General features: G+C 60.8%; 1 protein-coding gene across 4 annotated transcripts in view; it reads left to right on the top strand.

Moving 5' to 3' along the window:
• The window catches only part of CADM3 (cell adhesion molecule 3), a 45,819-nt gene extending 37,430 nt beyond the window's left edge, over nt 1-8,389 (top strand). The window contains exons 6-10 of one of the 4 annotated variants that reach the window (XM_059718981.1): nt 69-159; nt 465-634; nt 4,489-4,611; nt 6,712-6,837; nt 7,979-8,389. In XM_059718981.1, the coding sequence (XP_059574964.1) occupies nt 69-159; nt 465-634; nt 4,489-4,611; nt 6,712-6,837; nt 7,979-8,097 (629 nt within the window). In that variant the 3' untranslated portion in view covers nt 8,098-8,389. The remainder of the gene's footprint in view (nt 1-68; nt 160-464; nt 635-4,488; nt 4,612-6,711; nt 6,838-7,978) is intronic. The other 3 variants (XM_059718983.1, XM_059718982.1, XM_059718984.1) reach the window with 3 other exon arrangements.
• The last annotated feature ends 4,538 nt before the right edge of the window (nt 8,390-12,927 follow it).

The following is a 12,927-nucleotide window of genomic DNA, read 5'->3' as shown; positions in this document are numbered from 1 at the left end:
TAGAGGGCAGGGGGTGATGCTGAGCCTACCCAGGCCTGAGGTTCATCCCCATTTCTCTCTGTTTCCAGATAAGCCGACAGCCAAGATCGAGCCAAACCCCCAGTACCCCCGGGAGGGCGAGAAGCTGCGCCTGCAGTGTGAGGGGCAGGGCAACCCTGTGTAAGGATGTCGGCCTTGCCTGCTCCCCCGGAAACTCCTGTCCCCCGTCCCTCCCCACCAGGACCGCCCCTACGCCCTGTGGAAGAGCGGCCAGGCCGTCTCCGGCACCAGGGCAGGGCAGCACAGGCAGCTGGAGAGTCCTGTGCCCCAGCCCACAAGGGGCCGTCTTGGAGCAGAGCTGCTGCCCCAGGAGCCCAGCTGGCCTGAGGCTCGGCCCTCGAACAGGCAGTCTCAGCTGCCCCCTCCATGCTCCCCTGGATGGCAGCTCCCCCTCTGCCCCGGCCTGACAAGCCCTGTCCCCCCAGGCCGCAGGAGTTCCTGTGGGAGAAGGAGGGCAGTGACACCCCCCTGCAGATGAACTCGGAGAGCGTCCTAGTGTTTCCGTTCCTCAACAAGAGCGACAGCGGCACCTACGTCTGCACGGCCACCAGCTCCATGGGCAGTGTCATAGCTAAGTACAACCTGGACGTGAACGGTAAGCCCTGGGCCCCGCCAGCACAGCCAGAGCCTGCTGCCAGCTGCCCCCAGGCGGGCACCGCTTCCCGGCACCGTGCTGGTTACATGGGGCCTCGCAGCAACCTGCCACGTGTAGGGAGCCAGCCCCAGGCATGCGCCCCTGCCCGGAGCAGCCGCCCCCGCCCCCGCCATGCCTGTGCATGAGGAGCCGCGAAACGTGTGTGATCCACCTCCTGGAGAAGTGGCTCCATGTGGATTGTGTGACCCCCCCCCCCACGTGTGCCAGCAGGCAGTGTGGCTAGGGGCTGCTCTAGGCATCCAGGCCTTGCAGGGAGCAGGATCCTCCCCAGGGGCAGCACAGCACCAAGGTCTTGTCCAGGCTGGTTTTCCAAGGTCCCTACATGTGGCTCTGCCTCCCTGCCAGAGGTTCCTTCCCCAGCAGGAGCACTGATGCACTCCCTTCCTTGCTGTCCGTGTGCCGGGGGACATGCAGGCTGACCCCCACACCTGCCCCTCCCTGGGAAAGGCATCCACCAGCCCAACTGGGCAGGTTTGTTCTGGGAGGGTCAGATGGTCCGTGGAGCTCGGCTCCCAGGGGGAGCAGAGCAGAACAGAGCACCCTTCCCCACAGAGATGCCTGAGCACTTGGAGAAGGCATCCCCAGCTCCTCCTAGCTCCAGAGGATTTCAGCTGCTCTTTAAGATCTCTTCACTTGGCCCCTTGCTTCTGTGGCCTGACGGCAAAGAAGGGCCGAGGCTCTGCGGGGGCCGAGGCCTGCGCCCGCTGCAGCCCAGTGCTGCCCCATCCTGGACTCTTCCTGTAGCTGTCAGAGCTCCTGCGGTTCTCCAGTGCCGTACGTGCCGCCTTTGCCAAGCTGCTCTGCCGCTGCTCCTGCCTGCATTTAATTAGTTAATGTGTTTTGCCCAGGGAGCAGGGCTATGTATTATTCAGGGCTATTATTATGAGCTCTCTAATCTCTTGCTGCGGTGGGATTATTTCTCAGTCCATGCCGATGTTTACAGCTCCTCCCAGTCTCGGGATTTTTTGTGGATCTGGGGGCTGCACTGCCCCTCACAGGTCAACAGGGACACATCCGTGTGAGCGCTTCAGTCCTGGCAGCTCCGACTGCAGTAGCCAGCCCGCTGGGCTTTTTGGGAACCTGGCCCCAGTTCTAGGTGCTGACCAAACGCTTCTGGAAATCCGCCGTTTCTAAAAGCCTCCTGTCCATCCACACTTCCATCCATCCATCTGTCCATCCATCTGTCCAGCAGTGCCAGCATGCCCCTCCCGGCATTGCTGACACTGCTCTTTCCTGCTGTGGGAGAGGGTTGGTTTGGTTTGTCTTCTTAAGTGCGTCAGTCAGCTTTCAGCCATGTCCGGTGTCCATGCCAGCAGTCTGGGGGAGCAGACAAGTCCGGGCTCCCTGTGGCAGGGAGCTGGGCCCCAGAGGCCTCATGCCTCCAGGGCTATCTCTCGGCTGCTGCCCTGGCTGTAATTCTAGATGGAAAAGTGAAGCCACGTCCGTCTCTATCCCTGTGTTGTCTGTCCCCTCAACCCCATGCTGCTTCTGGCTCCAAGTGCAGATTGGCGGCTTTCTCCTTGCTGCCCCATCCTGCGCGTGGAGTTGGGCTAGAGCTACCACACTAACCTCCTGGATACCCCCAAGCCTGGCGGGAACTTGGCAGGGTGCTTTCCTGTCATGCCTGGAAGCTGACCTCTCCCTGACGGTCCTGTGCTGTGCTGCAGTGCGGCTGGGGCTCCCCTGTCTGATGTGCAGCGTCCTTGTTGTACCTCTCAGCATCCCTGGCAGCGAGCTCCCTCCCACCCTCACCCGCCCCGCTCACCTCACTATATAGAGGTCTCTGGCGGGTGCTCAGTGCCCCAGGCTGTGCAGTCTCTGCCTCCCCTTAGTCCTCTGCTTCCCTGGGTTTGCTGTGATGCTCCTGACCACACACAGCATTTGTGCCTCCCCTCTTCTCCCAAGAAGCCTGGCTGGAGTCTGGCTGCTGTTGCTAGCAGGCAGCTTGTCTCTTCTGGCACTTGCAGTGCAAGTGTCCTGCCACAGGCCATTGCACATTCACCCCAGGATTGCACAGCTGAGCCCTCCCTCTCCTTCTGGCAGCTCTACATACTCCTCCCCCACTGCCACTGTTCACTCGTCCAGCATCCATCCCCCACCAGCCTGCCTGGTGCTCCCTTGCCCTGCTGGGCACAAGCCCTGCCTCCCTCCTGCAGGCCCAGCACTGCCCCATTTCTCAGCTCAGCCCAGTCCATGCTGCACTCACCCCAGGAAGGCTCCTTTGGACAGTGTTTGGGTCTTTGTCTTCCTGAGTGTCTGGGGCTGAGTCTGGGGCCGAGTGGGGGCTGACTGCCCACATTATCTCTCAGTATTGCTCAGGGTGCACTGCTTCCAGCTCAGATCAACGCTGGCCCTGGTTTGAGCCCAGCGGTGCTGGATCAGGGCTTGTCCTGGGCTCAGCCCCAGGGCTCCCTCATCACCATGGGTCCATGCTGGCATGCCATGCCTCACTGCCAGCAGGCTGGGGCTGGGAGAGCTCTTGTGCCTGCTGTAAGCTCTGCCCAGCACCCAAAGCATCCAGAGAAGTGGACACCAGCACCCAGCCAACCTGGAGGGGTCTCTCAGCTAGCCTTCACTCCCCTCCATGGGCTCCTCTTCTCATCCAGAAAGGCTCTTGCTCCCCTGCTCTCCATGCCCTGCCGTGCAACCTTCACCAGCCTTGCCTGGAAATGCTCACTCTGTCTGTGGACAGCTCTGGCCCAGGTGAGGCGCAGCCCCAGGAGCTCTGAAGAGCACTGTTGGGCAAATGAAGGGGAGCAGAAATTAAGTCTGGCCAGAGGCAGGGCCATGGCCAGTAGGCAGGGAGCCCTGGCTGGGGAGAAGTACAGGGGATGAGCACTCCTGGCGACAGTGCAGAGGCCCCGGCAGCTGCCCCTGGCACAGCACAGCATCAAGAAGGGCCAACAGCAGTGGCCTTATTTCCCTTTCAACCCCCTCCCATTGCCCCCACAGACACTCAGATGCTCCCTCACCCGGACCTTTGCAGTGCCTCCCCAGGGGTGTGCCTGAACACACAGTCTAGACTGCTCTGGGCACAGGGCAGGGACAGAGAGGAGGGGCAGGGCAAAACGGAGCCTAGGAAATGCAATCTGTGGCAGCCCAAGGCAGGTTGAAAGCAGCAGCAACCCGTGACATGTGGGCTCCCCAGGCACTGCTGCCTCAAGGTTCACAGCCCCAGTCCGGAGTCCCTTAGCTCTCATGGCTGCAGTTCCCCAATGGTGAGGGGCTGTGCATGCCCCCCCTAGTATCCCAGTGCAGCAGGGGATAGGCAGGTGAGGGCCAGGAGGGGATGCAGGCAGGCTATGCAGGGCTGGGTGGGGAGCGTTGAGGCGGGGCAGGCGAGGGCATGGGTGGGCTGCTTGCAGCGGGGTCTCCAGGGGCCGCACAGCGGCTGCTGCCAGGGAGCAGTTGAGCATTTGGCTCTGGCAGAGAAAGGGCAGCAGGAGCAGAGGAAGAGGCATCTCTGTAGGAACTCGTGTGGCCCACGGAGAAGCAGAGTGAGGAGGAGATCTCCTGCCCACCCCGAGAAGCCGAGAGGGAGTGAGATGGGAGCAGCAGGGCCGGGAGGAAGGAGCATGGGGTGCCCGCCCCGAATGACCATGGGCTCCTCTGCACCACAGTGGATCCTGTAGCCAGGGCGCGTGAGGCTGGCTGCTGCCCCAACACTGCCGAGCCCAGAGCCGGGGAGCAGGGGTGTCACAGGCCAGGACTGGGGGCATGGACTCAGGGGCGTCGCACTCCCCACCAGTGCCCAGGCTTGACTCATCTCCCTCTTTTTCTGTTGTCCTCCCCAGATCTGTCCCAGCTCCCCACCCCACACATTCACTCCACTCCAGCCCCTCCGCCAGGCCCTTCCCAGCCCATCACTCATCTTTCCATGACCACCGCTTCATCCTTCACTCCAGCCGCTGTCCAAGGTACTGTAAGCTCCTTTTCTTTTCTTTACGGACCCTGGGAGCTCTGCACAGGTAGCAGGAGGATGGCCGGCTGGTCCCCAGGCTGGGCTCTGAGTCCCGCAGCCCACTCGAGGGCATCTTCCTAGCCTTGGCTTCCTCATTGGCATGTCCAGTCTCTGCAGCCCTGTCTCCCGCTCAGAGCCCGCCTGGCTGGGCTGTGCAGGATCGCTGTAGCTGAAGAGACCACATCTTCTCCAGCGGCCAATGCCATCTCCTGGTGCTCCAGGAACAGACCATTGGTCCCGCCAGCCCAGGCCCTCCTTTGCCCGACCACCACTGACCCCTAATGCCAGCGACCGTGGCCAGGCACTGCCGAGGTCACGGACCCCAGCAGCGGCTTCCCCTGCAGCCCCGTGCCGCGAGGGGACATTCTTCCCGGCTCCAGCTGGGAACCACCTTATTCGCCCCCAAATCCTGAGCCGTGGTGCCCAACAAGCACCATGGCAGGGGCTCCTGCTGCCCATATCTGTGTCTGAGCTATGTGCTAACATGACTAAACTCTGTGGCATGATGCTGCTTTGTGCTGACTGTCTGCTGCAAAGTGCTTGTGTCTGTGAAGTGTTGCCTTTCTTTCGAATGCCCCTTCTTGTGTGAAGGGGCAGGGTACCTTGGAGTCCACCCGGCTCCCTTCCCCCATCCTTGTTTATCACCCTCTGCTGTCCCTTCTGTCACTCTTCTTTCCACCCTCTCCCTGTATGAGCTCCCACTCCCTCTCTGACCACTTCACTTCTGTGATTGTTCCCATGGCTGAGCCAGCCTACCATGTGCAGGACTAAAGCAGGGGCAGTACAGCCTGCTCCCAAGTGCAGCTGGGAGACACTGTTTTCCTTGGCCTGGATGCAGGACACTTCTCTTCTGAGCAGTTGCAAGGCCCCGCGCCTTCCAGCCCAAACGCCTTTTCCCTGGTGAATGTGAGGCAACGCTTTCCCGGCACGGACATGATACACCACTGTCCCACAGTACAGCACAGGACTCTTCTCTCCAGCATAGAAGTGAGGCCCCATCCCTGCAGCATGGGTGCTGCAGTGCACAGGGGGAGGCTGGGGTGGCAGTAGCCTTGGTCCAGGCTGAGATGTGGTGGCCAGGGCCAGGAGGTGCTGTCTTGTGCCTGGGGCAAGAGGTACGATGTGCTTAGGGGTTTTGACATGCCTCAAAGCATGTCCCTAGGCCAGGCAGGATGTCCCCAGCATGGACCAGCCTGTGGGGTCAGAGTGACTGTGGGCAAGCACAGATGTGTGGAGCTGCCTGCACAGCTCTACTGATGCCCCAGGACAGCTGGACGCTGTCACTGAGGCTCTGCAAGGTGAGGGAGGGGGCTGGGATGGCAGAGGAGACTGCCGAGCAGCCCTGGGCCATGCTGGAATGGGGGTCACCTGCATTGATTGGGGGGGATCGGGAGAAGTGGGCCAGGGCCGGAGTGCAGGGGCTGCAGGGCATGGGCCCTGGTGGCTGAGCCATGCACAGTGGCAAGGAGCTCCTGGCCAGCACGGCTCATCTCTCACCTTCATGAGCACTGCATGCTCTTCCCACTGCTGCAGCAGCCCCAGCTCTGGTGGAGGTATCACTGCTGTGCCCGGGCTCATCCTTGAGCTCCCCGTCCCAACCGGTACCTGACTGTGCTCCTCTTAGAGCCTCCCTGGACTCTCTGTGGCTTCCTCCTCTGCCCCCCTGCCCCTGGCTCCCTCCTCTGTCTCTGGCCTCCCTGCCCAGAGGCCAGTGCCTTCTCGGCAGCTCTTCTCACTGCCCATGTGGCATCTGCCCCAGCTGCCTCTTCTCTCCCTCTGCCTCTCTGCTTCTCTCCCTCCATTTCCAGCCTGGGGGCTGTCCCCGGTCTGAAGGCCTCTGCACAGGGAGCTGTGCTGACCTGGTGTAGGCACCGGAGGGGCAGCCAGCAGGATGGGCACTGCCAGGCTAAGGCCCCTGCTCCAGCCTAGAGCACTTTTCTGCCAAGATGCAGAAGGCCTGTAAACACTTTTCTCTCTCATGCTTTCTCCCTCCCTCTGTCTCTCTCCTGCCCTCTCTCTCTGTCTTTCTCTCCTCCCCTCCCCAATCCGTGGCCAGATGCCAGCCCGGTGCCTTCCAGCCCCGGCACGTACCATGCCGTGATTGGCGGAGTGGTCGCAGTCATTGTCTTTCTGCTGCTCATCCTGCTCATCTTCCTGGGACACTACCTAATCAGGCACAAAGGTAAGGCCTGAGCAGCTCCTGCCCACCTGCTGCTCAGCTCCCGGGCTCCTGCCCCCAGATGGGGAGAGACCCACCAGCAGGCCAGGGCAAAGGGCAGCAGGTAGGATAAAAGCACCGCCCCAAGGATCAGCAGCCCAACTCCATGGCAGGCTGCATGGGGTCCCGTGGGCAGGCAGCTTGAGCATGTGCCCCCAGGCCCTGCAGCAGCCAGTGCAGTGGGCAGAGAGATCCCTCCCCTGGATCCCTGTCTATCACTGCCTTGCACATCTCTTCCCCCTCGGGCCAGTGCCCTCCAGCCTCTGTTCTGCTATTCACTACCATGTTCACCCCCTAACCATGCAGCTCTCCCCCCACCCAGCGCTCTCCCATGCCCTCGTCCTCTCACTGACCAAGTGCCAAGAGGTCTCCTTGGGCCTATATCTTCTGCCAACACCCTCCCTCCATCACCTGCCCTTTGTCACTGCCTGCCCTCAGCCTGTCCCCTGCCCAGCAGACAGGTGTAGCACACGTGAGGCATCAGGAGAGTGCCCAGGCTGGCTCCACAGGTGACGTGTAAGTCAGCAGCCCAGGTTCCTTTGGGATCATGGGTGACCACTCGCCTGGGGCAAGGGTGCCAGGGTTAGCACCACTCACACGGAGGAGCCGGGAGATGCAGGCAGGGGGGCAAAGGTCAGCTGGGGTGGGGGAACAACGGTCCTGTGCCAGCCCAGCTGGTCCCTGGTTTGGCTTGTGCTGCTGCTGCTGCAGCGCTCCCAGACCCAGGCAGGCAGCCAGCAAGCCCAGCTGGGCAGAGGCCATGGGCCCATGGGGGCAGTTTGCCTAACTGCAGAAGGGCAGCTCCCAGGCAAGGCAGCCCATTCCCATTCTGCCCTCACAAGGGCCCTTGGAGGTTGCATCCCATAGATGGTGCTGGCTTTTCCCTGTTTGTCTCGCCCCAGGCAGGATATTTTCCCCAGCCCTCCACAGCTTTGGCAGGGTGGAGGCTGCACTTTCCTCCAGCGCTAGCTGAGCTCTCCGGCCCAGGCACTGCCCAGCCCTGCAGGCACTGTCCCCCCAGCAGCACGGCCAGGGGGAGTCTGCAGAGCTCCCATAGGCACAGACACCTGTAGGCATCCCATGACAAGTGCTCTCTCCCACCCAGGAACTTACCTGACGCATGAGGCCAAGGGCTCAGATGATGCCCCGGATGCAGACACTGCCATCATCAATGCGGAGGGCGGGCAGGCCAGCAGCGACGACAAAAAAGAATACTTCATCTAGGGGTGCCGGGAGGAGACAGGAGAAATGGAGCCAACCAACCTGGATGGAAACGGAAACCAGACCACAAACCCAACTCAACCCAACAGATTTTCTCTCGCGCCCGGGACGGACGGACGGACAGAGGGATGGCGGGACAGAGACCAGAGAGTGACCGGCCTGACTCATGATGCTTCTTCTTGAACTTGTACAAAACATTGTTACTAAGAACAGCGACAGCCCCGGCCCCGTTCGCTTGCTTGTACCTCCACCCCCCACGACTGACGCTCGCACTAAACACCCGATGAACCCGTGAGTGAGCGGCACTTTCCTTCTTCCTTTGGCCCCTTTGCTTTGGTTCGGTGGATGCTCTTTGCTTTGCCTCCTTGGCTTGGATGGCGGGTGGGGACGTAGTGCTTTCCTTTGCTTCTCTCCATGTTGGTTCCTTTGACATCCAAGGATAAATTTGGCCTGGCGGGTGGCCTGCTGGAGGTGTCCTGGCCAGCACAGGGCCATTCTGTTGCTAACACAATGCTTTTGCCTGGCACCTCCCTGCAAGAACCGGGGCCACGATTCCAATTTATTCCCCAACCTCGGCTTTTGCATGATGTCCCGAGCCAACCCCGTGGGAAAGAGCCTAGGCTGGGCGTAGGGGTGACATGGGGCCTTTCCATGCCCCACAACAGAGACAACCCAGCCCAGCCCTTCCCCCCAGGGGACTGAGCAGAGTGCCCAGCTCCTTCTCAGAGGGAGGGGCAGTACCTTTGCCTCGCAAATCCAGCCTCTTGGAGCGGGCCCATGACAGGGCTGTGCTGATTTTATCCTTGGAGAGTCTTGTTGAGCAGTGCTCGTTGGGGGGAGATGTGTCCTTGTGTGATGTTGTATGAAGGGGTGCCAGCTGCCAGGTGGGCGCCAGGACCCGCTCACGCCAGAGGGCCTGCAGCTCGCATGTGCCACTGGCCGGGGGGGGGGGGAGGGGGGCCGTTCCCAGCTGTACACTGGCGCTGCGAGAACAAGCCGTGGCTGGAGACGCCCCGTGCAGGTGCCATGCTGCATGGGGAGCACCGGGCCAAGCGGGGGCTGAGCTCCATGCTGCTGTCATGCCCTGCGTGTGTGCCAGCCCCCCCGTCCTAGCACAGGGCCACAGCAGGCCTGGGGTCTCCTCCCTCTGCATCGTGGCAGGGGGTCCTGCTGCACTTCCAGCCTGCTGGCCAAGGTGGAGGTCCTTACTAGCTACCAGCCCAGCAAAACCACTAGCCATGGGCTAGGCCAGGCCAGCAGCCAGCACCACTGGGCTGCAGCAAGGGCTCTATCATTGGAAGGAGGGAGGGGCTGGGCTCTAGCATGGGGCAGGGGTGGAGCTGGGTTGTAGCATTGGGCATGGGGAGGGGCTGGGGCCTTGCATGGGGTAGGCAAGGGGCTGGGGTCTAGCATTGGGCCAGGGGGGGGGGGGGGGGGGGCTCTAGCATGGAGGCAAGAGAGGAGCTGGGCTGTAGCACTGGGGCAGGAGAGGGGAGGCTCCGTGGTGCCTGACCAAGGCACCCTCCCGTGCTGCTTGCAGGCACCTGCCTGGGCTGCCTCCTGGTAGCTGCAGGAAGGGATGGGGGTGGCTAGAGCAGGCGAGTGTGCAGGCGGGGACAAGGCGCTCTGGGTGGCAGTGGTGGTGTCCACCTGCCTGGGGAGCCATGGGGCAGTGGGGCACGGTCCCTCTCCTCCCACACAGGTGTGAGCCAGGAGCACTTTTGTCCCTCCTGCAAGCCCTTGCCTGGCTGCCCCCCACCTTGGCAGCTCTGGCTGGGGACTGTGTCAGGGCTGCATTGTGCCTGTGCCCACCTGGTCAGAGCGAGCAGGGCAGCACCCGTTGGCTGCCATGGAGAAGACCCCAGTCTGTGCCAAATGCCCCCTGCGGCCCCAGTCCTGGGCTGCCAGGGCCTAGGGACCCTGCTGTGTTGGCCCTGCTGGGCTCCAGGGCCTCACCCATGAGAAGCACCGGGGTTTCTCTGTTCAGTGCAGCCGGTTATGGAGAGGCCTAGGCCCTAGGGGTCTCTGGAAAGTGCCCGAGGGTCATGGGCTTCAGGCAGCCCTGAATGGAAGGACAGGATCTGGTTCCCCAGAGGTGCCAGTGAAGTGCGGCGCCCTGAGCTTCAGGCAGAAGGGAAGGTCCTGTTGAATTCCCAGCCAGGCCTGGGGGAGGCTCGAGGCCTCGGGGCACAGAGGTTACGAGTAGTCCCTTTCCGTGGAAACATGCCGCTGTTACCAGGACCAGCAGAGACCCAGCTGGGCTCTGGGCAGCGTCAGAGGGAGGGTCTGGGAGAAGTGGGACCTCTGCCCAGGGCTGCTGTGCAGGAGGCAGGAATGTCTGTGAGCCATGGGATGGGCACGCTGCAGCTCGAGTGTGCATGCGTGACGGGGTGCAGCGTAGCTCTCCTGTTCACATGTGAGGGGGTGCCCTGCTTCTTAGGGCTGCAGATGCGAGTAAAAGGTACTTGGCAGGCCCTGTTCACACTCCCCTCAGCATCCTCACTGCTGTGGTGTGAGGCAGGACCCCAGGCTGGTCCAGGATATGGCAGTTCACAGGACACACCTAGACTGAAGCATGCTCTAGTCTTGAGTATGCAGGCGAGTGACAGGCTGTTCCATACCTAAGTGTGCACAAGTGAGGGATACGACACGTCCCAGTGTCCTGGCGTGATGGTAGCCCTCACGTCTGTGCCATGTGGGAACAAAGGGAGCCCAGTGCACTGAGTGTGCACGTGCCTTGTGCCTGCACAGGTTGGGGGATCCATCTTGGTGGAGTGGGCATGCGTGAAGGCATGAGCCATGCAGGCAGGGTGGGAGGCACTGGGTTATACAGGAGAAATGCAAGCCAAGCTTTGACTGTAGCAATCCCCCTTCTTCCCTTCCCATCCGGTTGCATACACTTGTAGTGGAGCGTTGCGTGTGCGCTGGCCCCGTGGGGGACGGGCACGCTGGCAGTGTGGTGTGATGGATGCAGGGGGCAGGCAGGTCTCTCGGTTGTTCTCCATTTCATTTTCATTTTTGGAAGAGTCGGTGTTATCCATGCAATGAGAATCCTGGTAGTGTGACCCACGTGTGACCAGTGCAGATGGATGCATGTGCGAGTTTGCAGAGAGCCTGACACAGTAGCTCTGATGTGTGAACTGCCCCATTCATTTCAAAGGATGCTAACCCTGATGCCAGATATTATATTTTAAATGTCACCACTGTTAACAATGTCACTGCTCATCAGAGTGTGTATGAATGGAGAGATGATGATGCTGTTATGAAGATCTTTAACATCCAGTACTGAATAGATATAATTCCTTACAATAAAATCATTAAGGACATGTTTTACAATACAACTCCATTTCATTTCATTACAAAGCTGATGCAGAGGCCTCCAGTGACTGAAGGGAGCCCAGTCAAGCACATTCTCCTCCACTTCCCAGAGTCTGGGGATGTCGCTTTGCACGTCTCTGTGGAGAAAGGCAGCTCCTGGCAGGCAGCAACAGTGGTGTCCAGTGCTAACGCTGAGTGTGAGTCCACATCTTCATAAGAAAACAGGAAGGGAGGGAGGAGGAGAAGGAGGGAGAGTGGGAGGCCTCTCAAAGTCCCAGGCCAGCCCAGAGCCTTTCATCTCCCCCAGCCCAAGGCTAAGGGGATGGTGCTAGTGGCTACACATGAGCAGCGCTCCACTTGATTTTTCCAAGTTGTTGTGCGGTGGCACAAGAAGGGCCCTGACCCAGCATCTGCATCTTGTTTTCCTGGCCCTGCAGTGACATGTGGACAAATGACAGGCTAGGACAGAGATACAGGGGGAAATGACACCAGGGGAAGGGGGAGAATAGGGACTTTGCATCAGCCCAGGGGACTCTGGACTCTGCCAAAGGTGAGGGAGGCAACACCGGCTCCTCCCTAGCCCATGCCTCAGGAGCCTGTGGCAGAGGCCAGAGGGCCTGTCTGCCTTTATCTCAGTGCTGGGTGCCCTCCCTAACCTTAGCTGGGGCCAGCTGCCCAGCCAGGATCATGAGCAACCGAGCTAAAAGTTTCCTATAATGCCAATTCTGTAGTGCAGAAGTCACCATCCAGAGATGAGTGACAGCCCTGTCCCTGAAGACTTCACCAAGTTGCATGTGAGTCCACATGCCCAGCCTTGTCAGCCAGGCACCAGCTTGGCCTGTTGCCACAGCAATATCCTTGGCAATCCCCAGAGAGCACCTTTCTTTTGAGATAGCCACGGGGAAGCCACCATCTCTGCATATTGCAGGAGAGTGCTCTGCAGCAGGGGAGCAAGCATTTGCTTCCTTCACCACCTGGGGCAGCAGAAGAGATAGGATTTTGTACAGCAGCAGGGGAGCACAGGATACCTGTTGCCTCACAAGCATGGGACGCCTCTGGTCTGGAGCGTGCAGCAGGGACAAGGCGCACCACACCCAAGGGCAGGCACGCAAGTGATACCCAGTGCGCTGTGTGCAGGCGCAGCAGGACACATCATCCCTTCCATGGGCAGCCGCGGCAGGCGTGTCTGCAAGGGATGAGACACTGTGCCTTGAGCGCGTGGAGCATGGCTCTGCCAGGGCTCAGGCATGCGAGTGCCAGGACTGTCTCAAACATGCATAAGTGACGGACTGCACTGGATCCGGGGTGTGCAGGCGTGATGGGCCAGCTTGTGTCTGCATGTTCTGCAGAGGTTGGAGGCAGTGCTTGTGACAGTAGGATCTGGAGAGGGGCTGGGAGGTGCTGAGGGTGGCACGACACTGTCTAAAGTGATTCTCTTGGCCCGGGGAGCTCCTGGAGGTGCAGCTGGAAACAAGAGCAGCCCTGGCAAGTGAACCCTTGGAGTGAGGAACTACA

The sequence above is a fragment of the Alligator mississippiensis genome, chromosome 15, assembly GCF_030867095.1.
Source record: "Alligator mississippiensis isolate rAllMis1 chromosome 15, rAllMis1, whole genome shotgun sequence".
Lineage (NCBI taxonomy): Eukaryota > Metazoa > Chordata > Crocodylia > Alligatoridae > Alligator > Alligator mississippiensis.
This window is presented reverse-complemented; position numbering and strand designations above follow the sequence as displayed.